The sequence below is a fragment of the Hylaeus anthracinus genome, unplaced genomic scaffold (assembly GCF_026225885.1).
Source record: "Hylaeus anthracinus isolate JK02 unplaced genomic scaffold, UHH_iyHylAnth1.0_haploid 4, whole genome shotgun sequence".
Classification (NCBI taxonomy): Eukaryota; Metazoa; Arthropoda; class Insecta; order Hymenoptera; family Colletidae; genus Hylaeus; species Hylaeus anthracinus.
Genome location: NW_026535289.1, coordinates 1,585,478 through 1,611,504, shown reverse-complemented (window position 1 = coordinate 1,611,504; position 26,027 = coordinate 1,585,478). Strand labels below are relative to the sequence as shown.

The window sequence follows — 26,027 nt, the reverse complement described above, 5'->3', positions numbered from 1 at the left end:
CTCTCTCTCTCTCTCTCTCTCTCTCTCTCTCTCTCTCTCTCTCTCTCCCAGTTTTGCAAGAGCATACACAAACTTTGGAATTGCGCGGAGTGCAAAAAGTTAGGACACCGATGCTTTCTTTTCTTTCACTCCGCTCTCTCTCTCTCTTTCTCGTTCTCTCTTTCTCTCGCTTTTTCTCGCTAATAAATACACGGTGTCCAAATTTAAAAAAGGTAGAGATGTATAATAATATATATTTACAGAGTAAGATTCTTCGAAAGAACGTTATTTACGTTTTCTCGGTATGAGTTTAATTAATTTTTCATTGGATCACAGAATGGTAGCGCCCGAGCGTGGCAATTTTCTTGTTTAAAGATATTCGAAAACGACCAGAGATGAGACAGCCTCGTCTCTATTGTTTGAGAAATTTTTAATATCGTTTTCCACGAAATTCTCGAAATTTTTAATGTTCAAGTTTTAAATAATTGCCTCTTCCCAGCAATTAAGTGGAAATTCTTTTTTTCCTTTAAAAACAATTTCCTCGTTGTTTCTAATAAAGAATTTATTTTAGGTTAATCAAATATTTTGATTAGAAACCATTTCCCTGCGGCTTCTAATAAAGTATTTTAATAAATTATAAATACCATCATTAATGCAGGTGTATAAATGTTTCTGTAAAATTGTTAGTTTATTACACATTACACGTACTCAGTATACTGTGCCAAATTTAATATTTCACATTCATTGTTACTTGCTCAGTTATGAAACTAAATTAATATGGATAAGAATTATTTTTCACCAAAAATAAAAGCCAGTGGTATAGTTGCCATGCAGAGTGTCTGGCCAATTATGTATAGCTAGTAGTAAGTTTAAATTGTTGTAAAGTTAAATCGTTAGGGAGTAATTATTTATTCCTGACATTTCTTAATTCTAGTCGTTTGACAAATTTCGTGTTTCATATTTTTCGAGCGAGAAACGGGTCGTTTTCGAAGTACCTCGCCGTCTAAAGCTAGCATATGTAATTAAATACCCAAGGTATTATAAAATGGAATATAGCATATTAAAATTACAAACTATCTTAACGGTACTGCGCTATCAGTCACTGGACATTCGGCGTTCCAAAGAAGCGATTTTTGAAACGCCAAACCGATTGGAGGCTGCTCCGTTTAACAATCTTAAATGCAACATGTATGAGATATTTGAGGCTTTCACGGCCCGGTTCCTTATGATTTGGAATAACTAAAACTTTCAGGTGTAATTAGTGTTCTTTACATAGGAAACTTTGACAACTCGCAAGCATTGCAACTGGATTTTTCAAAGGTCAAAAGAGACTAATATATATGATTTTGACGATCCAAAAGGAAGGCTCAAAACATTCATATTGCTATCATCAAATTTAAATTGTATTCTAAATAAATTAACTCCTTGCCACACCATTTAATGTGGTATCGTGCTCCTCGTATTTAAGTATGGAGTTACTCGCACACCTTCGTATAACGTCTTTGGCTCGTTGTTGTAAGACAAGAGGTTAATTATAAATAAAAGTGTAATTGATAGAATAAGTATCATGAAGTGGGTACAAAGGGAGGAGGGAATTAACAACAAAATTTGTATACCAAGTTCGATACTTGACCTGTAAAATTATGCATTGTTTTGAATTAAAATATGTATTTAAATCTTGAAAACAAATGCATGAATTTCGATTTTTACTTAAGTATGACGCAACTGAACTCTACCTACTAAAAAAGCTAGCTGCAATGCTGGCGAAACGTCAGAGTACCTTTCCCAAAGAAAGCATACACCCAGAAGCCTCGGTTGATCAATCATGCCTCGTGCATGAGTTCGTTTGCGTTCAATCAAAACGTGTTTTTTAGTGAACAAATGTAGTTCGTAAATTCAATGTCGAAACTGCACGGATACCGCGAACTGAATGAAAAAATAACTGTGCCGAAACCTGGACGCAATTTTCTACTTCAATTAGAATTCCGCAAATTGGAAAGTTTTTTTACGTTCCTCAAAACGAAATGTTCCTTCTTCGACGCGGAAGAAAATTCTTTCGCAATGAAACCTTTGGGTGGCGAAATGACCACGAAACTATTAAAGTTCCTGTAGCTTTCCCAAGGCAACCGTTTCAACATAAATTATGTGGAATGCGTTAAGGACGACGTTTATCTGTTGGAATGTTTAAGTACAAGTGTTGTTTGTTGGTGAATTTCACTTGCGAATCGGGTTAGAATTACAAGTTATATTGTAGAATATATAGTTTGAATGAGCATTTTTTTTACCAAGATGATGGTCATATCTGATTGGAACATATATAATTTATATAATATAAACGTTTCAACCTTCAGATACATAAAAGTTTGATTTGTTGATTTCTCTATGGACTTTTTCAATTAAAAAACATTTTTGAAGGACCTACAGTGGAACTTCTAGAACATAATTAAATTTCTAGTTCTGTAGTTGAATGTAAAACAATTATAAACTTCTTCTATCTAACACAACGCAACAACAAAAATAAATAATAGTCAAAATATCTATATCATCATTATATAATTTAAATTGTATTCTCAGTAAATTAACTATAAATAACAGTATAGTCAATGTATAGAATAGTTATTACTGAATTGAAAATTTTGAATAAAAACATCATTTCAGTAAACAAAAACATAATTAAGATTCCATGAACTATGCTTGTTCAGACTACATATGCTATAATATTTGTTTTTCAAAGTCCTATTATTTGAGGAACTGCAATTACCGAACCCGCAGTAAAACGGTGGCTTAAAAAACTTGCATCGAGGGATGAATCACTTAATGACGTGTCTCGTGAAGGAAAACCATCAAACATTGATGATGACCTATCAGAAACATTTAATTTACTATTTCGTTTAAATTATGTTAGTTATGTTCTGCATGGATTTGCAGAAGAGAACAAATTATAGAATCTAACAATTTGCTCGTTGCTAGCTTCGTATGAAAAAATTCTAAATTGCATGGAAACTAGACTCGAATACCTGTCTCATTTTCAAAGGTAAAGAATTTCATGGAACGAATGGTTGTAAACTTGTACCTTGTTGAGAAAATGTTACTATTGTAGGATGAAAATCAATTAAACATTCAAGGGCACTTTCTCAAGGGTGAGTAATACCAGACGCGACCTACTCTTCCGCCATGTTGGTTCGTTGGCTGTGGATTTACTCGAAAAGACACGGTAGCCAAAATGGTATAGTGAAGACAATCATTCGGTAGCCTTGGATAGCCACTCTGATACTAGTGAAATATCGAAACTATAATATCTGTCGAAATAAAACACGATCTGGCCAAGTTCCACAAGTGTTTCGATTCTATCTAAAACAGAAACGCGAAATTCCCAGGTCAAACTTTTGGCAAATAAATTTTTCTGACTTCACGGCATCCCAACTATACATGTAGACCTTATATAACGTTAAAATATTTTATTCGATTAGGAATGTTATTTAAATTTGAAACAGTTCAACTGTTCGAGTGTCTTTCACAAAGAACTCTGAGATCAACTCCGAGGAGTTTAAACTAATAAATGACTAAACGCTTCGAATAGAGAAGTGACGTATTTACCCTTAGCGGTTCAAAATTTAACTCGTAATCCTAACAAACTGTTTCAAACATTGGAATGAGGAGTAAACAAACATTATTTTTCCAGAAATACAATTTTTGTATAATTAATATTTTCACAGGCCGAGACAAAAAATTAAAATTTAAACGAATGTATGTCTTATTTTTGAAAAAATATAGATGTTTTATATATTCATCTATTAGTGCATATTCTCATAAACTTTCCCACATTTTCATTTGCCATGAATACATAAACGTCTGCGGTCTAGTAATAAAGTTTCTGTAAAGTTATTCGAAACAGGCGTTTCGCGAAACACGTCTTTCGCCCTCATAATCTATTTATCGGTTAAATTAGAGCAATCCCCTTGTGAATTTTTACTTTCGTTCTCAAATAAAAAAAAAAAAAAATGAATTTGTCGTTCTCAAACAAAAACAGAATGTTTTCGTTATGAGTAAACTTAGATACAAGTGAATATAACAAATACGTGCTAAACATAATCGAAAGGTATATGCACTCAGACGAAACGAAATATTAAATTATTATATTAATTAATACATTATATTGAACATGTATTATGTATATCCTTTGTATGTTTTCTATATTACGTTACGTCATAAATGCATAAAATCCAGTCTAGTTATGAGCTATGAGTAAACTGTAGATTTTATGCATTTGAGATACAAGTGAATACAACAAATATACAGTGGGCGTAGAATGTATTCGTACACCGATCAATTTCCCAAAAAATTTTTGTGTGAAATTGTAGTTTCTTAACTTCTTTTTTTAGGATCAATGATATTTTACATATCCTCGCAAGTTTCTAAGATAGATATAGTCCAAACAACATTTACTAGTTAATATAATTTGTGAAATTAACAAAAAAAAAAAAAAAAAATGCGAAAAGTGAGTAAAAGTATAGAATCAATAAGTATTTATACGATTCTTATGACGAACCATTTACAGTAGAGTTTGTAACGTAAACACATTAGTTTATTGCTCCGTACAAATTAGAAAACATTATATTTCCAGTAACTTTTAAACAGTTGTGCGAATATTTATTGCTTCAACATTTCTATCGATTAATTGTTTTTTTCTTGTTAATTTCGCAACTTACATAAATAGCTATTTTTTGTTGTAATCTATCTGTTCAAGAGATTTCCGAGAATATGTAAAATGTCATTGTTTACCAAAAATAAGTTAATAAATTACAATTTTACATAGTTTTTTTGGAAATTGATCGGTGTACGAATACTTTCTACACCTACTGTATGTCAAACATAATCAAAAGGTAAATGCATTTATCATATTAATTACAGGAATATATTCTACATGTATTATCTATATATTTATATATTTTCCGTATTAGTGCATGCCATAAATGTATAAATTTCCACGGTTTAGTTATGAGAATTGTGAGAAATTTGTATTTTTCTGTATGACGTGACAAGCATAAATAGAGTACAAAATTAAACAGAAATATACGTAGTTTATAGATCATCCTACTTTAAATTGAATTAAAAAGGTTAGGAGTAGACAGAAGCATTTTGATTCAATATTACAATTATCGTTTATGAATTTAGGTGAAGTACTTGGATGACGTAGCCAAATCTTGTACGTGTCTAGATAGGAAGAGTGCTTGAACCGCTAAAGATTAAACGTTCCCGTTTAAATGTGAAACTGAACCGTCGAGTTGAATTCATACCCGTAATCGGAGAACAGCCGATTGTTCGATTTGCCGCCTTCTATCGCCAATTAATTATCGGTGTCTAACGGTCGAGTCGACCAGCTACGCGACTACGTGAGATAAATCTCGTAAACTTGTACGTAAACGATGTTTTGCAAGTGCAATGACTGATATCAGACCCGAGATGGTCGGGGGACCGGATTCCCTTAAATGTTAAAGGACATTTGTTTCTCGATAAATTGTGCATCTAAAAACACGCGGCCCCGACCACGGGCCTGCCTTATTTACGATAACTATTAATTATAATGAGTATGTTGGCGTTGAAAACTTCATCAGTTGTTCCTTAAACGTTTACTAGATCGTATTTCAGATACAGATGATTAATCGATGAATTTAATTACTGATATCCCGCGAACCGAAAAACTTCAGCCACGCGGCACTTCCTTCCTTCCTCGACGTCATCGACCTCCATCGCCCTTAAAATTGTCTACCTGCCTTCTCGAATTAATTATATCTTGGTCCTTGAGTGCATTTATTTCTTTTTTTTTTTTTTTTTGCTTAAGTCGACTCTAATCAACCTCGCGCGAGCCTTACCCCACCCGCCGGACTTCTCTGACCGTGAATCGAACATTCCTATCGTAGTTTTCTTCATTTCATATCGCACCAATTGTTCATTCCCTGTCCCTGTCCGCATCACGGAAATCCCTTTCACGCGCGGAACATAAATCCCGCCGTTTTTCCCCGATAACGTCTAGATCCTACTTATTATCCTGGAAATATTTGCCGCGCCATCGAATACCGCGACTGCTAAGACTATCTCGCACATCGATCGATCCCTCACACCTACTTCGTATGGTCTTCTTAACGAGAATGAAATCTGATCAAAACTTTCCTTAACTTTCCTAAAGTTCCCTTAAGAAAACATCACCCTATGAAAGCTTCAGTGGACGAAAAGTTGAATCGTATCAACGAATAGTTACACGGCCGGTGGATTGGACGAGTTGTTCAAACTTGCTTGGCAACACGAACAGTATTTAGTAAAAGCTTCCAGGGTGATCGAAACGAGAGGGATGCGGTCTTTTAAACTCCGCTGTTGGGTGTCAATTGTCTTCAATATAATTATGAGGGATTGACATTTTGGAAGTGCCCTAACACAAATGTTAAAAAAAAGTAGCGCAATCAAGAGTAGTGCTCGTATCGGCAAACAAATTTGGACGATCTGCCCATTTTTTAGCACGTATTTATTCATCATTACTTAGAGCAACTAAACACATTTGTGTTTCTATGGCTCACGAAAGAAGTTCGGCAGCTTGAGAATTGTAAAATGTGAAATTTCATTGAAATAAAGTAGTTCGAGTGATGTTAGCAAAGTGACTATTACTTGTAATTCTTACTCTTAATTCTATTTTAGTATATTGTTGAAATCAAAACCATAGTAATGTCAATTAAACTGATAAAATGTTATTAAATGTCATTGAACGACTCATTTAACGATTTAATGTACGTATAATCAATGAAATATTACTGAATATTTGTATAGCTATCAAGAAGTGGCAATATAAAATTTCAAGAAATTTTTTCCTTGCATTAATAGCCACAATACAGTAGTCACAGAAGTATAAATTAATTTAAATTGTTAATATACGTTAATATAAAAATACAAATTCTTCGAAGAAATATTTTCGCAACCAAGACCATACCCTTCCTGACACAAAAAAAAATAACAATTACATTGTCAGCATCACTTGCATCGCATTTTTCTAAAAATTTCAAGCATTTTTTCTTCACCAGTTGCCAAACCTCCGTTTTCAGTGATTTTTATTCTTCATTTTCCTCGTAGTTCGTTGCCGATGCAAACCCGCTGAATCTTGATTCTCTTCCGTCGACTCGCCGTTCCCAGGGCGTCAACGAATCAACGATCAATACACGAAGTGAACCGCGAAACGGTAGCTAAGGATTACGATTAGGACCTTCTTCTCATTTTGTTCTTTAACGAATAGAAGCGTCGAGCTTGCGTTTGTCGCGATATCAAAAGACTGGTACGCGTGTCATTGCATTTGTTTAAACTCTGTGATCTGTCGTCACACGCATCGAGGTCTGGGAACTTCGCGGGCGCAGTTTGCGACTGAAATTATCGAGATCTCGTTTACGCGAACTCCTGAATGGAAATGTACACAATGATCTCACTACCGTGATTCGTCGAGGAAAATTGATTTCCTATCGGCCGTCGACATCGCAAGACATCTTCCTCTGGTAACATAGGAGGATATCGTGTCCTTCGACGTTCCGTATCGTTCCAGCTGGACTTCCTCACAGGAAATTGCTTCGAATAGGACTATGTTCAGCTTGAACGATCGCTGATTGAACATCAATCGCGTTGAAACGCGATTCCCCGAGGATCTCGAACTCTGAATGAGACGGATCGTATTCGAGTGAAAAGTAGCGTTTACCGGACAGCATTCTCGAGGAGGTAGATCACCTCGTGCCATTTCATTTCGTTCTTTATTTGATAGTTGATTGCGTGCGTTTAAGTTTGTATAATACGAAAAATTAGAAAATTCGTACAGAGAGACCGATTATTCGTCTTTGAGCGAGAAATTTCAGATTAAGGCTTCTCGTTAGGAAAAGCAACAGCTTTGCACAGGGTCTTGCAGATATTGAGAGGTGTCTGAGATCGTTTACCTCTGCGAAGATCAGACACTTTTTTAGATATTAAAAAGATCTATTAAAAAGATTTTGTTGCATAATAAATAATAGTATTAGTGCAAAGAGCATTATGACAGCTAGTTGGCCTCATCGATGAGGAAGAACTTATCAATTGTCCAGGAGATTAATTTTCCGAATAGTCTGTTTATTAGTTCAAACAGATTATTAGTTTAATCTACCGAAGAACGATCATTAATTACAGGTTCGTCTAACGATTAATGACGTCACGCTTATGTCGATAATCGTTAATCGTAAATGATAATCTGAGACTGGTATCAAAAGTAACAGGTGTCAGAAGTAACATCGATGATATTAGTGCAATACGTTATTTAATAATTATACCAAGCCACTATTTTCTTGTGTGAACGTAATGTCGTTTTGTAATTTTAAATACTTGTTCATCGTTCATCAGCTCATTGATTTTTATTGATCTGGCATTGAAAATTTTCATACTAGATGGTAAAATGCTGTTGATAACAAGGGCAACTATGTATATAATTAATTAAAAATAGAAATTTATTAAAAATTTGTTTGAATTTTATGTAAAAGAAACGACATCACTTTCCAGTCTACCTAATACATCATCAAGGCTCACATATTTATTGAAAAAAATTATTAACTGACATATCGAAATTAACAAAACTTTAGATTGTAGTAAAAGTAAAATAACTCATTCAAATTTAATTTCGTTTGACAGTTAGACAAATTACTTATTTTGTTGAAAACTAATAACAGATAGTTGTAAGTACAGAGTTCTTTTTAATCTGTAGCAGTTTTCAAGATATTGTTGAACTAATTTTTTCATCAAATTGTAACTGACATTAGTTTGTGTCAACTGTAACACTTTGCAAAAAGAGCAGTTAATTTCAATATATTATAATTACATTTATGAACAAAACGAATATAGAAAGTAACCCCATTGTTGAAGTGTACTAAAAACATTTTTTTCAAAATTTTATAATTTATATTCAATTAAAAAAAATAATACTTATCGATTATGTTACTTTTGTCTCCTCCTACTGTTAAATCCAATTAAATTCTAAATCGAAACACTCTTTGTATCAAACGTATTATTTACTATAATCGAACCATAAACTGATCTCAAGAGCATACAACCGCTTTAATCATCTGAATTTCGTCAATGCAAGGTTCTCATAAGTATATATCCCGAACCTACTGTGTGCTAGGCTCTGATTTCACGCTCGAAGACTTGTTGTTTACTCGTCCAGCTTAAACGGAATTACTGTGGTGTTTGCGTATTCCAACTGTTGCTCTCGCAGCAAAAACTCGAGAACAAAAGCTTGGTCCCACTGTTCAAGCTCTGCGATCATCCCTGTTTAATCCCCGTTCTGGCAAAGCCTTTCGTTGGGAGAAGTTTGCAATAGCGGCCTAGCTGTATAGTACAGTAGCGATATCTTTAACATCGAACAGTCTTAAGTAGCTGCCTCGAGCGATCAACTTATGAGATCTCGATAACTCTCGAAGTCTGACCGTCAAAAATTCAAGCTCGGAGTTTCGTCTTACTTGTTAGCTTATCGTAGCGGTACTTAAGTTCGAGGAACATCGGCTTCCGTTATAAGATATGGAAAATCGCTGGCGGAATATAATCGAATGTTTTATCAACTCGAAGTACATTATTTCTCTGTGATTAATTCCTTTCTCCTCTTTTACCTCCCCCCTCCCCCTCACCCCTTGCTCAACATCCGTTCCCTAACATCTAACTCACATTCTTAAACGATTTCTGAGCAAATTCCTGTCACCGTCGAGCTCGTTCAATCGATTGTTGCTGATCCGTTCGTGCCGATTGACATAATTAATGTGAAAAAGGTAGAAAGCACACCGTTTATCCACGATACCGAGTTATAAAAGCACTCGTTGTGGTGGAAGTCGCGTCGCCGAATTTGCTCCCGATATGAGATCCTTGTATGTGAGACGATCGTTCGAATCTCGATTGAAAGGACGTCGGAGCTTCCCCAGCCGCCTAGATCCTGGATACGTAGAGAGGACGATGAGCCTGCTGGGGATTCCCGTTCTGTTTCGAGTATCGAGGGTTCTGCAACAATTCTCTAGTCTCACTCGGCGAGCCTGGACTGAGGCTGTTGGTCGTCGAGGTCTCGACGCGATCGCTGATGATCTCCTCCTCGGTGATCTGTTCGAGGTACAGAGCCGACTGTACGGCCTGGTGATCCCCGTTCATCGTGGGTGGCGGCGAGTAAGCTGGCGGAGGACTTCTAGGCGGAGACGCCGAGTCTTTCTCGTTTTCCGTCTCGATGGAAGCGCTCGAAGCAACCTGCTGCAACTGTCTCGCTCTTCTGGCGTGCCTGGTGGTCAATCCTCCGGTCTCGGCGTCCCTCTCCAGCCTGTGCCCCGACCTGGATCTGGTCAGTTGCCTCTGCACGTACTCCTCCAAGTCGTTCTCTTCCTTTTTAGCGATCACTCGGTTCAGGATGATCAGAAAGATCCCCACCAAGATGGCGAACAAACCGATCGCCACCAGCTCGTTCCACCAACCTCCCGACGCCTTGGTGCCCCACTGGGCTAAATCTCCTGGCAGCAAACCGCTCATCAGAAGGAAACCACCGAGGACCAGGAACACCACGCCGATGTGGAGCATCCCGATCGACGTGACCACCTTTGTGTCCAACATGCCTTGGCCTGCTGAACGGTTCGGGTGTCCAGATTTGTGGTGTCTCGAGTGATGGTCCAAGGAACCGGTCGATGCTCTGGGCGATGTCAGGCCGCTCTCGCCAGACTGCGCGCTATAACGGCGCTCACGGGCGCGACGCTGCTCATCCCGACGGTTTCTTTGACGCTTGATGGCCAGCGCCGAGTGCAATCCAACCGCGTGCATCCTGCAACACCGGAAAGATAACCCTTGTTCAGTCAATCCTCTACAATTTTCTACCGAGTATTTACACCGTTTCTTTTCTAGCTTTCTTTCTTTTCTTTTCTTTTCTTTTCTCTTCTTTTCTTTTCTTTTCTTTTCTTTTCTTTTCTTTTCGTTTCGTTTCCTTTCGAATCTTTCGCTCTGTTACTCTATCGACCGTGAACAGGCGAGGTGGGCACCCAAAAATTATCCGGAATTATTTATTTCTGAACATGTTTATCGAATTACATCGAACGTTTCAATCATGAGGTTTTCTGGTCCTGCCCAGAAACGAGAATATATTTAGTACTGGGAAACGATAAGTAGTTGCGGTTATTGTTAGTCCTTGTGTCGAATATTTAACAACATTGTGCATCGGACAGTTGTGATAACTAAGGACAAGTCTACGAATTTATTTATATCTGAATAGGACAAATTTGTCTATTGTTATCGGATGTGTATTCCTTCGCTTGACTGGAAATTAGAAACACCTGTTTAAAGGTTGGCTCTTGTGTGAGAAGAGGAGCTTCAAACAATGTTCCTAATTTGCGAGCAATAGGAATGTACACCAGATAATAGTAATCAAATTTGGCCTACGCAAAATATAAACAAGTTTTCACAATTTCTTAAAATGTAATTTCTTTAAATATGCGACACATTTCGAAACGAGGACTAACAAATACACTAATTACTTTTCGTTTCTTATGGTAACTAAATATATGTTGCTGAGAAGGGCCCGGAAATTTCATGAAATTGCAAACTTTAACTTTAACTATTTATATAACCTTTATTTACTATCACTGGGTCATATTCAACCCGAGAGAAGAAAATTTCTTTGCTTAAAAGCAAGTATCAGAGTACACGACCTCTAGATTAAGTATTCTGTCTAATTTTAGACAGTGGATACTTAGTTTGTTTAAAAACAAAGAAACTTTCTTCTTTTAGGTAAAATATACCCCAATGGGTAAAGGTTAATAAACATGTGCGTAAAAATAATTCCAGTTATTTTTGGGTACCCTCTCGTATATTGAGACGAGCATTGAGTGATTAGCTTGATTTCGTGCAATTTTGAAAATGCAATCGCGGATTCCAGGCACTGACGTCAGTTAATATCGTTACGCAATTATTTTAACCATTCTACGCATTCGACTGCATGCATTCTGTAACCATATACCATTAAACGGGTTTCTTTATTGTTCTAAACAGCAAATAATTGCTTCAGCGCCAAAGCAATCATTGTTGGCAATTGAATTGAACGTTGAAGATCTGATTTCACGTGAATTTATCGTGCTTCCGGCACAACAATGCTCGTCTCCATTGACGTCTGTCTACCTTTTTGGGTTTCATCGATCGTTCGACTAGCGTACGTTGGAAAATTTTTAATCCTAAAAGGCTGTACAGGGTTTGCTCACAGGGTTCACAGGATGCACTGCGATAGAGTCACGCGTTATAATTTTCTACACGCTAAATGGATTACCAAAAAGTCTCCATTGGTGTCGTTGGACCTGTGAACATTTCTTCTTGCACGTTACGTTTAATTTTCCTTAAAACGGGCGCGATGCCTAGCGACATGAAAAAAAAGGAAATGAGATGAATGTTTCATTTAAGTTCTCTACAGACGTTTCAATTGAAAAGAAAAGGATGAAATTCGGTCGTCGTCGAGTCTTTGTGCATATTTGGAAAAGACTTGCGGACCGGAAGGTATAGGTCAGACGCTCTATTGTGCTGGGGTTTAATTATGCTGTTACACCAGGTATCGTCCTTTTTTCCCCTTCTCGGTGCACATGCATAGAATGGATATTTTATACGTGCTCCAATTGTTATTAATCATTCATATGGAATTTTGAATATGAAATTCATTTAAGCCTTTCAAAATTTTACTCGCAAATCTGGTATTGAATATAATAAAAAGGAAATATTCGACTTGGTTAAAATTTTGCTGTACCCCACGTCGCAATCAGTGTTTACATTTTTTGATATTTTACAAATTTCTGTACGTAACGATGGTATTTGCATTATAAATATTCTTCTACTGATATTTACATTTTAAATTGTCCTAACGAATATAGAGATTTAATTGCTCTTTATTTAATTGCTTTAAAATCTTTACATTTTATTACCTTATTTATAATTGGGGAATATTTTTGACACTTTATGTGAAACAGATTTTTGACGTTTATTAATGTCATGCATATTTCTGTTCAATGAATTGCATAATTGATTTCATTCATATTTTTGGAAATATTAATATTAAAGGTTAACCTTTTTTCAGTTTTAAGGTTTGTTGTTAAAAGTTTCATAATGTGATACGTCCTGAACAAAAGCGTTGCCAGGAACTTTTTTAAAAGGAACTTTGAACAAACTGCAAATATGCGATGCGAAATGTATTGGAAATTATTCACATTAAAATACTATGCATACATAATAATATGGTGTCATCGAGTTTGACACGAGTAACGATCAATATCACCAAACGTTTACTACTATCACAAATGCTTGAGAAATATTGGTCAACAAATATTATAAGAAGTTGGTTGAAAAATACTAGTCTACATTATCAGCTAAAAACTAACAGTCTCAACTTGTATTCTTCACGGAAGAATCCTGTTAATGAAAACATTGCAAATGAAGAAATCTAATAAGCGGATACTCGTTTAAAACATAACTGTATTAAGTGTAATCATGTTTCCAAGAATCTTCTGGAGCAGAAAAAAAATGTATTGAAGCCTGTATCTAAATGAAAAAGGTAAATTAAATAACTTGATCTATCAGTGATAATACTTTGTGGAACATCAGGTTGGCAAGAGCTTCGAAAGCATTTTTAATATTGACTTTATGACGTCACCTTCCATAATATCGTTACGACTGCTTTTAAGAACCCAAACGGTACATTTAAAAGCCGCTTTTTATGTTAAAAAAATAGAAGAGACTGTCGATATAAAAGAAACCTTGGAAACATTTTTCGAGATTTCTTTCATTTTCAATTGCTATTGAACGGCAGAGCTTATCAGTAACTTGTATAGGTCAAACGTATACAAATATAGTAAACAAATTAAGTGGAGGGTGTTCCAAAGATTGCTTCATATTTTGACAAATCAGTTTGGATTTTGATTCAAGCGTTAGTGAAATATTTTTAGAAAAACTTTAAGAATGATAGGAAAAATAATGTTTAAAAAGAAAAACATAAATGTCATTGTCCCCATCATTTTGTTATTTAACTAAGTAAAGAAATCACTGTGTAGTTTGATTGGAAAAAGTTGAAAGAAAAGTTAAAAATATAAAAGCTTGGAACTGTTTAAACGACTTCCGTTCCGAACTTCCTCTCTCCGCAAACCCGTTTCCGCTTCTCCAAACAATCGATCCTTCGTTTCTTCAAGCAAAGAAAATTTCATACTTATTATATATGGTGCGTGACAAGAATTGCGAGCGACTTCTAAGATTTATTTTTGATAGATGTATATATCGCGAAACTTTACGATACGTTGAGGAAACACGAAAGTGAATAAAATTTCGATAAGCATCGAGAATTTGTGATATTATGTTCCATGCTTTCTATTGTTTTTCATTCCCTTTCATTTTGAATGTTATCATGTACCGAAACAAAAATCGGACCACCTCAACTGGGCGATATTCAGATCATCGACGAGTCTTTTCTAACTATCTTTTCTATCTATCTTTTCTAACAATAAGTCTCATAACGCGCTATGGCTGCAGCAGCCTACAACTTTATTACACCCCAGCCGTCATGCTGGAAAGATGAAATTTCGATTTAAATGTTGGAACACTTTTATTGAAACTAGACTTCAGGTTTCAGTGGCGGGACCTGAAACAATACATTATATGGACAAGTGTTTGCGATAGAATTTAATATGTTTATGGAATAAACGTACTAAAAATACAAAGTTATAATATATAATATTATATATAATAGTTAAAGTTATAATATGAATTAAGTATATGTCATTTATATATACAACTTGGTCATTGTTGCGCAATGGCGAATCTTTTCTATTTTAGAGATGTTTTTATGAGTTACACTTTTAGTGCTTGAGTTTTGTTTCAGAGTGTAGTCAGGAAATATCGCGGAGTTCTTCTATACTTTGACAATTATTTTCTTTGATAATATATTACTATGGCACGAATACCATATGTACCTCCCAATAAAAAAATTGAGAACTATTAAAAATTGCATATTAAAGAGTTTAACTCATGATACACACGTGAAATTTTCATCTTTCCTCAAAATTTCTTTGAAAAATAATAATTATTGAAAAAGTCATAAGTAGACTGCAGATCTTCATGCAAAATAAAATCTATGCAAACGTACCTACAAAAAATGGAAACAAATATGAACTTATTTTAATCTGCAAATGTTATAATGTAAATTTTATTTCCGTTATTTTATTATATTATTGCATACTGTAAGCATTCTGTAGTTCCTTGCACATTTAAATTTTCTATAAATGCATAAAAATCTGCGCTCTAGTTATAACAGTCGTTTTTAACGTAACGCAATTAAAAGAAAAGTGTTGAAACACAAAATCTTAAAACCCCTTCTGCAAAATTCTTTACCAGGTCTAATCGTCATCCAATATTATTTGTTATAAGATTTTGTTTTACTTCCTTTGAGGATCACCCCTAAATTTCCGAAAAAGCAGTGTTTTAATCAATTTTGATCAAATTAAATACAATTTGATGACATTTATATCGATAATCGAACGGGAAATAGAAATTTTTAGTTTTTTGCGTCTCCTGAAAACCTAGGTTTTTTTATACAAAAGTACATTTTCCTCAGAAACGGTTAAGCCGATGTGAACCCTTGCACGCGTTTTCTGATAGTTGGGCCTAATTTACACCGACGATTTTTTGGAAATTCCAAATTTTCTACAAATGTGTAAATTTGAAAAAAAAATTTATAGGTTTGCGCGGCGATAACTTTTTTTGAAATCAAAATATTGAAAAATTCCTCGGTGTAAATTAGGTCGAACTATCAAAAAACACGTGTAAAAAATTTGGATCATATCGGACTAACCGTTTCTGAGAAAACTGAACCTTTATACCAAAAATCTAGGTTTCCAGGAGATGCAAAAAACTAAAAATTTGTATGTACCGCTCGATTATAGATATAAATATTATCTAATCGTATTTCTTTTTATCAAAATCGATTAAAATACTGCCTTTTTGATAATTTACCTTCTTTACACTGAAAAACAATACTTTATGGTTATAACCAAGGTAACCGCGTCACCGGTCAAAATATTTCCTTATATTTTTTACAGTTTTGTCGCGTTCTTTTTACTAAATTCGTGTCGTTGAACTTTTTTTATGAGAAAAAAAGAAATTCTGTAAAAAACAAAATTCCATTTCATTTTTCAAAAAAATTTTTTTACCACTTCTAGTGCTACAAATTCAATTTTCTTTGTGTAGAATTGTTCAGAATCGCTTAAGTTTTAATAAAAAAAAAATTTTTTTGTAAGTGATTTTTTTTTCTTTTTTTAGTGTTCCAAGACCCTTAATCCATTAAAAGCTCGGTTTAAGACTTATATGTTCCCCTTACTACTGTCTTAATTTTGGCAGACCGTTTAGAACGTTCAAAGTTCATTCTTTTAGGCCAGCGAGTGGTTCCTTATTCCATACAAAGCTTCGCCTCCGTCATGCAAATTCGGCGTTACTCCGAAAGTTTCACCACTCAATGTTACTTTTTGCCAAAAGAGGAAGAACCAAAACCAACGGGAAGAAACTACTGCTTCCGTTATTAACAACCGTTTGCTCAACGAATTTCGAGACTCATCAACGGGACGCTTGTGAAGCAATAACTTTCATTCAGAGAATTTTTACGCCAAGGCATGACATTTCCTTAGCTCCGAGGAGATTCCACTTGCGAATCAAGAAAAATGTGTCCCCGTTTCTCGGCGTAGAGTCCCCTGGTGTTGTCGTTCCTCTAATGGAGGATCGACAATGGTCTTCTCCAGGCTTTCTCGAGATGTTATAACCCACCTAAGCTAGGATTCCTTGCGAACTATACGTTTCAAGCCGAACATGCCTCGAGGAGATACGTCCTTATTTTCTCTGGCACCGGCTATATGAAGGAGGTTACTAATGGGCACAAAAATAAAGGGTTTTCAAAAAGGGACTTTAGGATTTTGTTTCAGTATCATAACGCATCTATCAGTATAGTCATTATGGACATTTATACGATATTATTTTTCGCGTTAGTCGTAATGATGTATACTTTCATTTAAAATAAAAAAGTCAGGTATGTTCCACATATTTTGAGTCATAAGGAACCTTAAAGACAGTTTAAAATTCTTTAAAGAAATTTTAAAGTCCTTTTGAAAACTTCTTTAATTTATTAACATTTCTTTGGAAGTCTGAAATATTTTGTAAAAAATACTTTGAAGTATGACAATTTAAACGCTTGATCTGACAAAAAAAAATTCATTCAAAGTTAAATCCTGCTGTAAAAAAAACCCGATCCCGATTAAAATACCTTATCTGACCTGAATTTTTCACTTACTCCCACAACCCTGCTAGAGAGCAATCGATCGTCTGATGATATGAATTAAATAATATTTGGATATTAGATCACTTCATAAGCATTTGTCCTATTTCTATGCTTAAGAATATTATATTGAAGGAAAACGTGTACAGATACTTATATACATATATACTACTAGTCGTATATAGAATAACTATTTTGTTAAAGAATTTCTTTCCATTACTAAATTAATTTATCAATGCAGCTTTCATAAAAATAAGATATTTATTCACTACACCCTACAGGTTCTATTTTGAATATTGAAATTTTTGAAATGTTTTTAATCCCTTCTTAGGATCTCTTCGGAATATGAAAATACAATTATCTGTAAAAAATTAGAAATGCTGTATAAGCTTGAGCTTATAAATGTGTCTCATTGAAGGATATGAAACGTAGTAGATATAATATATACAAAAAGGTGGAATTTAATTTAATTTTCATTCAGACTCCTTTATAGGAAAGAGTTAGTTATTTAACCCACTTTTATCGTAACAAAATGAAGAAGTTACTAAAGCACCGTCGACGAAAATTGCATATTCATATTTTATCCCGATTCCGACTCGTATAATCTCAAGAATTCTATTGAAGGGGTATAAGCTTCTTTTCGACTATATATATTTACCTCCTCGAGGAAAAGCGAACTTTCTAGACTTTTTCTCTTTAGAACAATTAAGACACCATTTAAATAAAGCTTAATCTTAAGTTATTAGCGCAAGACTTTAAGACCTTTTGTCATTCTAAGCACACATTAATGTAATTAATATCAAACAGAAATGGACAAAATGATTATCTAGATCAAAATTTGGTATGGTTAGTAGTTTTATTTGTTATCCATTGACTCCCTGTCATTCATAACGGCTTTCCTTGGCTCCATTCTTTACCATTCTCCAACCACTTAATTCTTATTTGTCTTATGGTAAAGTGGAACGAATGTTCTCTAGTTTCGGATACCAACGACCCTCTCGAACACTCGAACGAAAGTCAACAAATAGTCCTTTGTCATCGTACGAACCATGTGTACGTGAGGAAAAGTAATACTATAACTCTACTTCCGCTTCCGTTTTTGAACATACAGAGAGTAAGAACAATAATCGACCAGCAGGTGACGTTCAAAGGGACTTTAAATTGAATTTTTTTTTTCTGAGAACTTGTATATTTTCTTAAGGATAAATGATCATTTTGAAAGTCGACAAATTAGATGAAATCACTAAAAGTCAAAATTTTTGGGAAACAATTCAGTCATTCAGTAGATGTTGATGTCTTATAACAGAATAATTTGTTTTGTTACAGATCAGACGTCCTCCTACTATAAATTATATTAAAAACTGTACAGGGTGCCCCGTAACTGGCGAAACAACCGAGAAGGTGGCGATTCTACCTAAAAAATCGAATCGAAAATGTAGGATAAAATTTCATCATATGACGCTTTATTTTCGAAAAAAATACTTTTGAAAATTTGTTGAGAATGCGTGCACTGGATCCACATTCGCCACGCTCGACGGATTACATTGTAGATCACCTCCATTCCTGTTCGTAAACGTTGTCAATGGATCGACGAACAGATTTCCAGAATTCGTCTAGTTTATGAACTGTTGAAAGTAATGTCAACGTTGTTGCAAACATAACTGTGCTCTCCTCGTTTTCTAATGTGTCGTTGGGCAATTTTAATTGTTCAAACGCTACAATAATTTTTTGTTTTAATTGTTCAACGCTCATGTCATCACTGTACACAATCGACTCAACATGACTCCATAAATAAAAATCTAAAGTTGATAGGTCCGGAGATTGTGGCCTTTCACTATTCGACAAATTTTTAGACTCATTTTTTTTTTCAAAAATAAAGGGTCATATAAAAAAAAATTATTCCGCACTTTGTATTCAATTTTTCAGGTAGAATCACCCCCTACTCGCTTGTACCACCACTTAAGGGACACCCTGTATATGAAAATATTTCTGGGTAGTATATTGGCCATTCTTAAATATATCTTAACAAAAAAAATGTATATATTAAGTCCAACACTTGTCGTATAAAATAACCCTTTGCTTTTGATTAAAATATGTACTTTAATTTTGCAAAAAATTCTTGAACTTTGGCTATGCCAACTACCTCTACCCCTTTAAAAGCTTAGTCTATTTCCCCAAATTGGGGGATAATGTTATAAGCAGCCAACCAAAGTTAATAGGTTCCACTAGATAAACACTAGAATTAAAAAGCCTACAAATAGGCTATGTAAACTACTTTTACATCCTTTAAATAAGAGTAATAAATAACACTAGTTTACAGCCAAAATGCACATTCAATGCCACAATTTTTTCCTTATGTATTTTGGCCCACTAAACTCGAAAATCGAAAGAAAAAATTTTTTTATGGATAGGTTTTTTAATTATGAATTTTTGAATTTTTTTTCGATTTTTTTCTGACATACCTTTACATTTTAGGCAATATCTTGAGTTAGAAACGTCCGATTGGGTCGCACAAGAAGCTATTGTAAAGGTAATCGACTTTCCAACCATTGCTTTTCACATTATTTTCCAATCGGTTCAATAGTTTAAGTGTTACGAGCTAATATATATGAGAAACTTTGATTTTTTCGGCTAAAATAGAATTTCTTATTCTAATTAATTAATCCAATTTCTTATTGTCTACGCATAGATCGCACTTTTACGAAGAAAACAAGCTTTTGTTAAAGAAAATCTATGGATAAATACCGGAGTTAGGAACAATTGAGTAAAGGTACAAAAATCCCAATTTTACACTGTTTTTGTATTTTTTCCCTATTTATATAGAAAACATTTATTTAATTAATTTCGATTAGAAATAATTTCAGCCTTTGCGTTGTCTTCTGTTATTCATTGGGTTCGTTTCTCTGATAAGGAACCAAATATAGTCTCCAAACATTCGTCTAGTTTATGAACTGTTGAAAGTAATGAAAGAATGAAAGAATATTGGGAGACTACATTTGGTTCCTCATCAGAGAGACGAACGAATTTGTACCTTTACTCAATTGTTCCTAACTCCGGTATTTATCCATAGATTTTCTTCAACAAAAAGCTTGTTTTCTTCGTAACAGTGCGATCTATACGTAAACAATAAGAAACTGCACATAATTTGACAATTTCTATTTTTCCATGGCGATGGAAGAAATATTCGTGTTCTATTTTAGCCGAAAAAATCAGTTTCTCATATATATTGGCTCGTAACACTTAAACTATTGAACCGATTGGAAAACAATGTAAAAAACAATGGTTGGAAATTCGATTACCTTTACAATAGTTTCTTGTGCGACCCAATCGGACGTTTCTAACTCAATATATGGCCTAAAATGTGAAGGTATGTCAGAAAAAAATCGAAAAAAAAAATTCAAAAATTCATGTAAAAAAAATCTATCCATAGAAAAATTTTTTCTTTCGATTTTCGAATTTAGTACATAAGAAAAAAATTGTGGCATTGAATGTACATTTCTTTTTTAGTTTGTAAACTAGTGTAATAGTATTATAAGCAGTCAACCAAAGTTAATAGGTTCCACTAGATAAACACTGGATTGGAAAAGCCTACGAATAGTCTCCCAAGTATAATTTTTCAGCGTCGAGTTCCATAAAAGAAACGAAGATCAATTGAATCCTCTTTGTCTAGTGACGCGGTAACGTCTCGGCGCCAAGTACGTGAAAAATTATCCGTCACCGCGTATACAGGGTGTCCCAAAAATGTTGGAATTCCTTGAAAGGGGTGGTTCAGGAGGTGATTTGAAACAACTTTTTCCTTCTCGAAAATGTCACAATTGGGCTTCGTTAAGCAGATATTAAAAAAAAACCTCGATCAATCAGAGCGCGCGCATACCGTTGGTGCGGCCATGCTAGCGAAGGCTACGCGCTAGGCGGCCATGCTCGTACGCGAACAAATGACTCGACGTGCATCGAAGGACCTTGACGCGGCCGCCTAGCGCGTAACCTTCGCTACCGAGGCCGCTCCAACGGTATACACGCGCTCTGATTGGTCAATGTTTTCCGTAAATGTCTGCTTAATGAAGACCCATCCGACATTTTCGCAAAGGAAAAAGTTGTTTCAAATCACCTCCCGAACCACCCCTTTCAAGGAACTCTAACATTTTTTGGACACCCTGTATATGGCGTTGGAGCTACCACGTATCTTTTACAGGAGAGATGGTCCATTCCTACCTAACCAGAAACTTCTTTCATGAATATCTCAACACGCCTGCAATATTTTCTAAATTTAAAGGCATTTTTCTTATGTAAGCCGCATGTAAGCTTTCGAATAAAATCAAAATCAATCAAATCGGTCCACGAACGACTGCGATATCGTAATATCATGTTATGAATCTATCAGAAACGGTATTTTTCATATAATTTTCTCGTCGTCAACCCTTAGCCAATAGGAGCCAAGCAAAAGCCGAGTGTCATTCGTCGACTCTCGGAATCATTCGATTTAGCATGGCTCGTCGGCTTTAGACCGTAGGATTTAGACTTTTTATGTAGAGTTTAATAACAAATTGCAGCCAGTGTTGTAAAGTGTTAATCGATCTTGATTACAAGGTAAGTTGTCAAAATCTGAATTGCGAGATACCTTTATTCATACAGAAAACTGTTTTTAATATAGATCCATACCACCAAAGTGTTTTGAATTTAGACTTTTTATGTAGAGCTTATAGAAATGGAGTCATTTTCTCATTTCATCATTTCAACATTAAAATTTTTTGCAGAAAAAAAGATTGCAGGTATATATAATTATTTATAAATTGAAAGAATAAGTGTTTACAATTAATAAATTATATGAAATATATATATATATATATATATATATATATATATATATTCGCTTTTGTTATCCCCTCTCCCTTTATTTTACTCTATTCAATTAAAGAAACAAATAATAATTTAGACTTCTTATGTAGAGTTTACAGAAATATCAATTTTATTTTTATAAATTTAAAATAGATTCTATATAATAAATTATTTGTAAAAAGAAGTGAGATTCGATAAAAAACTTCAAAAAAGTAAAGAAATTACGCCAAGTACATGAAAAAGTGGAGGACTCAAGGAGTTATCATTGAAAAATAGAAGATCCCCATAAAAAACTGCAAGAAAATAGAAAAAGATGTGAAATCGAAATAAGTTGCCAGATGATTTGCCTAGATTTCTGCGGCCTGGAAGTCAAATGCTTGGGGTGGCCAGGCAAGGTCAAGGTGTCGATGAATAAGAATTATTTTAAATTGACAAATTATCTGAAAGTCTGTGAGAGAGAAAGTATGGGTATTGATGATCTAAGAATGCCTTGGCTGGCCACGCCAAGCATTTGACTTCCAGGCCGCGGAAATCTAGGCAAATCATCTGGCAGCTTATTTCGATTTCACATCTTTTTCTATTTTCTTGTAGTTTTTTATAGGGATTTTCTATTTTTCAATGATAACTCCTTAAGTCCTCCACTTTTTCATGTACTTGGCGTAATTTTTTTACTTTTTTGAAGTTTTTTATCGGATAAGATATACAGCGACAACCGTCTACTCTAGTGTCCGAATATTTTTGTTACCCGCTGTACGTTCTCCCTCTTTGTGTCGCTCGAGTCGATCGTCTTACTAAAAAATTTTCCTATCGCAATTTACCGAGGGAACTGAGCTCGAGCGTGCGCCGAGGTTTATATTTACTGCTGGTGTAACCAAATGTAGGTCGAGCTCCGATACGAAAGGATAGGCTCACCTTACATGACGCTAGACGGGGCACTTGCAGATAAGATTTTTATCTTCTGTCCTTTATTGTCTATCGTAAACAACGATGGCCTATTCCCTTCGATCGACGATACTGAAAGAGATTCGGATCTTAAAAGGTGATACGGAAGCCTCCGATTTTGATCCACACAATAAGCGCGGAAACTCCGGAATTTCGTTATCAGAAGATTTTTTAACGAGTTAGAGGTCCAATTAAAATTATCGAGTGCACTGCTTAACGATGTAATCGAATACATATGCAATCAGATTGAACCAGAAGTCGATCAGGAAGAATTCAAAAAAACTCTTATGCAGAAATAAAGGGTTTAGAATTTTTATTTTTAGCGTATTTAAAATAAAAATATTGGATACATTCCATGCCATCTGTGCTTTATAAAAAACAAAATTCTAAAGCCACTTTTGGTTTCAAATCTTCAGTTACGACCCTGATAAGATCCCAAGTACTAAAATTTCTAGATATAAACTACTACTTCCTTCATGTTCTTTTGTTCAGAAAAGTGTCAGGTTGTCGCAGAAGTTTCTTTCGTTTTATTAGTAAGTACATACGCAATATTTTATGTTTTACGTTATATTACAGTGTTGTGTACGATCTATTCTGCTCTATTACTTTTTTTCATCTCTCCGAATGTACCATTATGTCATTTTTCCAGAAATTTTATGGTTTGGTAGAAAAATGCCATTCCAAGTGCATTTTTATGCCATTTATGGAACCTTTTACTACAAAGAGAATTTTTTATTGAAAAGAATACATAATAAACACTATGGGGCAATATCTGGATCTACAAATAATAAAGTAGAACATTCCAGCAATATGTTAAAAATTTGTTTCTAACTAAAGAAACTATATAAAAACTGGCTAAACAGCCAAGTGCAAGTCGCAAAAGATATTCTTGGACAACCTAATATAAAGAATATTTTCAATTGTAACAAAGCTATTTACTTTATTTTTTTCTATTTTTTCAACCCTTCTTGTTGTATTAATAATCGTTTCATATATCTTTGGTAACTTAGTGAATCAGTATTGCAAAGCTGTAATATTAATTATCAGTACATGTAGGTAGGTATATACAAAATTTGTGTTAGGACGAGCTACATCAAGGAAGGTGTTATATTTAAACACTTTACACAGACTGCTTAATAGCGTTATCGATCTTTCGACTTCATTAATCGTTGCAGTATACGCAAAGTACCTGTAAGTACTTCGGTATCATTTTCTGATAAATTGTAATCACGTACGAAAGGAGAATAGTCCTTGTCTACATTAGTCATGTTTTTTCAATAATTGCAAACGATATGACTGTTTCCGTAGAATTATATCCCAAGTTCACTATCTTCAACGGTAATCGACTTAGAACATATTAATTAAAATATCTTTGAACAGCTATTACTACCTACAGTAGGTGTAGAAAGTATTCGTACACCGATCAATTTCCAAAAAAACTATGTAAAATTATAATTTATTAACTTATTTTTTATAAACAATGACATTCTACATATTCTCGGAAATCTCTAGAATAGATAGATTACAAAAAAAAATAGCTATTTATGTAAGTTGCGAAATTAACAAGAAAAAAACAATTAATCGATAGAAATGTTGAAGCAATAAATATTCGCACAACTGTTTAAAAGTACTTTACTGTAAATATGATGTTTTCTAATTGGTACGGAGCAATAAACTAATGTGTTCACGTTACAAATTGTACTGTAAATGGTTCGTCATAAGAATCGTACAAATACTTGTTGCTTCTATACTTTTACCCACTTTTCGCATTCTTCTGTTAATTTCACAAATTATATTAACTAGTAAATATTGTTTGGACTGTATCTATTTTAGAGACTTCCGACAATATGTAAAATATCATTGATTACACAAAAAGAAGTTAAGAAACTACAATTTCACACAAAAATTTTTTTTGGGAAATTGATCGGTGTACGAATACATTCCACGCTCACTGTATATAATTTTGTACAATTATTTTTATGAATTTGGTCAGATTTAGTAGTCATGATGCACAGTTACTGCAACGTAATATGTTTTTTTAAATCAATCATGTCTCTAATCATGTAAATAGTCATTAACATCATGTTTATACATGAAAAAATATAGGATGGAAACAGTATAAACATATTATTAACGTTGTACAAGAGAACTACAATAATTCTCAATATTCAAATTTAACATAACGTGTTTACATGGAGCATATGAAATTTAATAAAAACCAAAATCCTAAGCCCTTTTTGGAAATCCCTTTACTTTCCGTGAACCATACCCTTTCCACTCTATTTATTTAATAAATGTAACACTCAATGCATCACCCACATTTAAAAATTCTCAATATTCAAATTTAACACATCGTGTTTGCATGGAGCATTTGAGATTTATTAAAAACCAAAATCCTAAACCCTTTTTGGAAATCACTTTACTTTCCGTGAACCATACCCTTTCCACTCAATTTATTTAATAAATCTAACATTCACTGCATCTCCAACATTGAAAAATTAAATATCGCCTATAATGAATTTCACCAACAATTATAGAACACAAATTACTTCTGCATAACACAGAGTTACACGTGTCTCTCATTAGACCGTTAAACAGTTGAAAATGCTGAGTAGATTGGTATACAATTAAGCATCCTGACAACCTCATTATAGTTCCCGTCGAATGAAATATTCAACAGTTGCTTGTTATTAAAATATGTAGATCACCGTGACGTATAAATTGATTGAATCGTATTCCATCGTGCTTTTCGAGGGCGCTTCTTCTCGTTGTAAATGCTGAAAACTTGCAGCCTCCAAGTCGTTCCAATTACCGTCCAACAAAGAGTCTCGACAAGTAACGCGCAAAAATTATGTGCCTTTGTAAGTGCAACTCAAGTTGTCTGCACGCGTACTTATGTGTTCAGGTTGAATTAAAA

General features: G+C 34.3%; 1 protein-coding gene across 2 annotated transcripts in view; it reads right to left on the bottom strand.

The window, feature by feature from the left end:
* LOC128895095 (uncharacterized) overlaps positions 1 to 26,027 on the bottom strand; it is a 129,993-nt gene that overhangs the window by 32,630 nt on the left and 71,336 nt on the right. The window contains exon 2 of one of the 2 annotated variants that reach the window (XM_054157369.1): positions 6,430 to 10,816. The exons of the other annotated variant lie outside the window; for it this stretch is intronic. Coding sequence (XP_054013344.1) covers positions 9,946 to 10,815 — 870 coding nt within the window. The 5' untranslated portion in view covers position 10,816 and the 3' untranslated portion in view covers positions 6,430 to 9,945. Of the gene's footprint in view, positions 1 to 6,429; positions 10,817 to 26,027 lie in introns of those variants that run through there. 2 annotated transcript variants of the gene reach the window in all.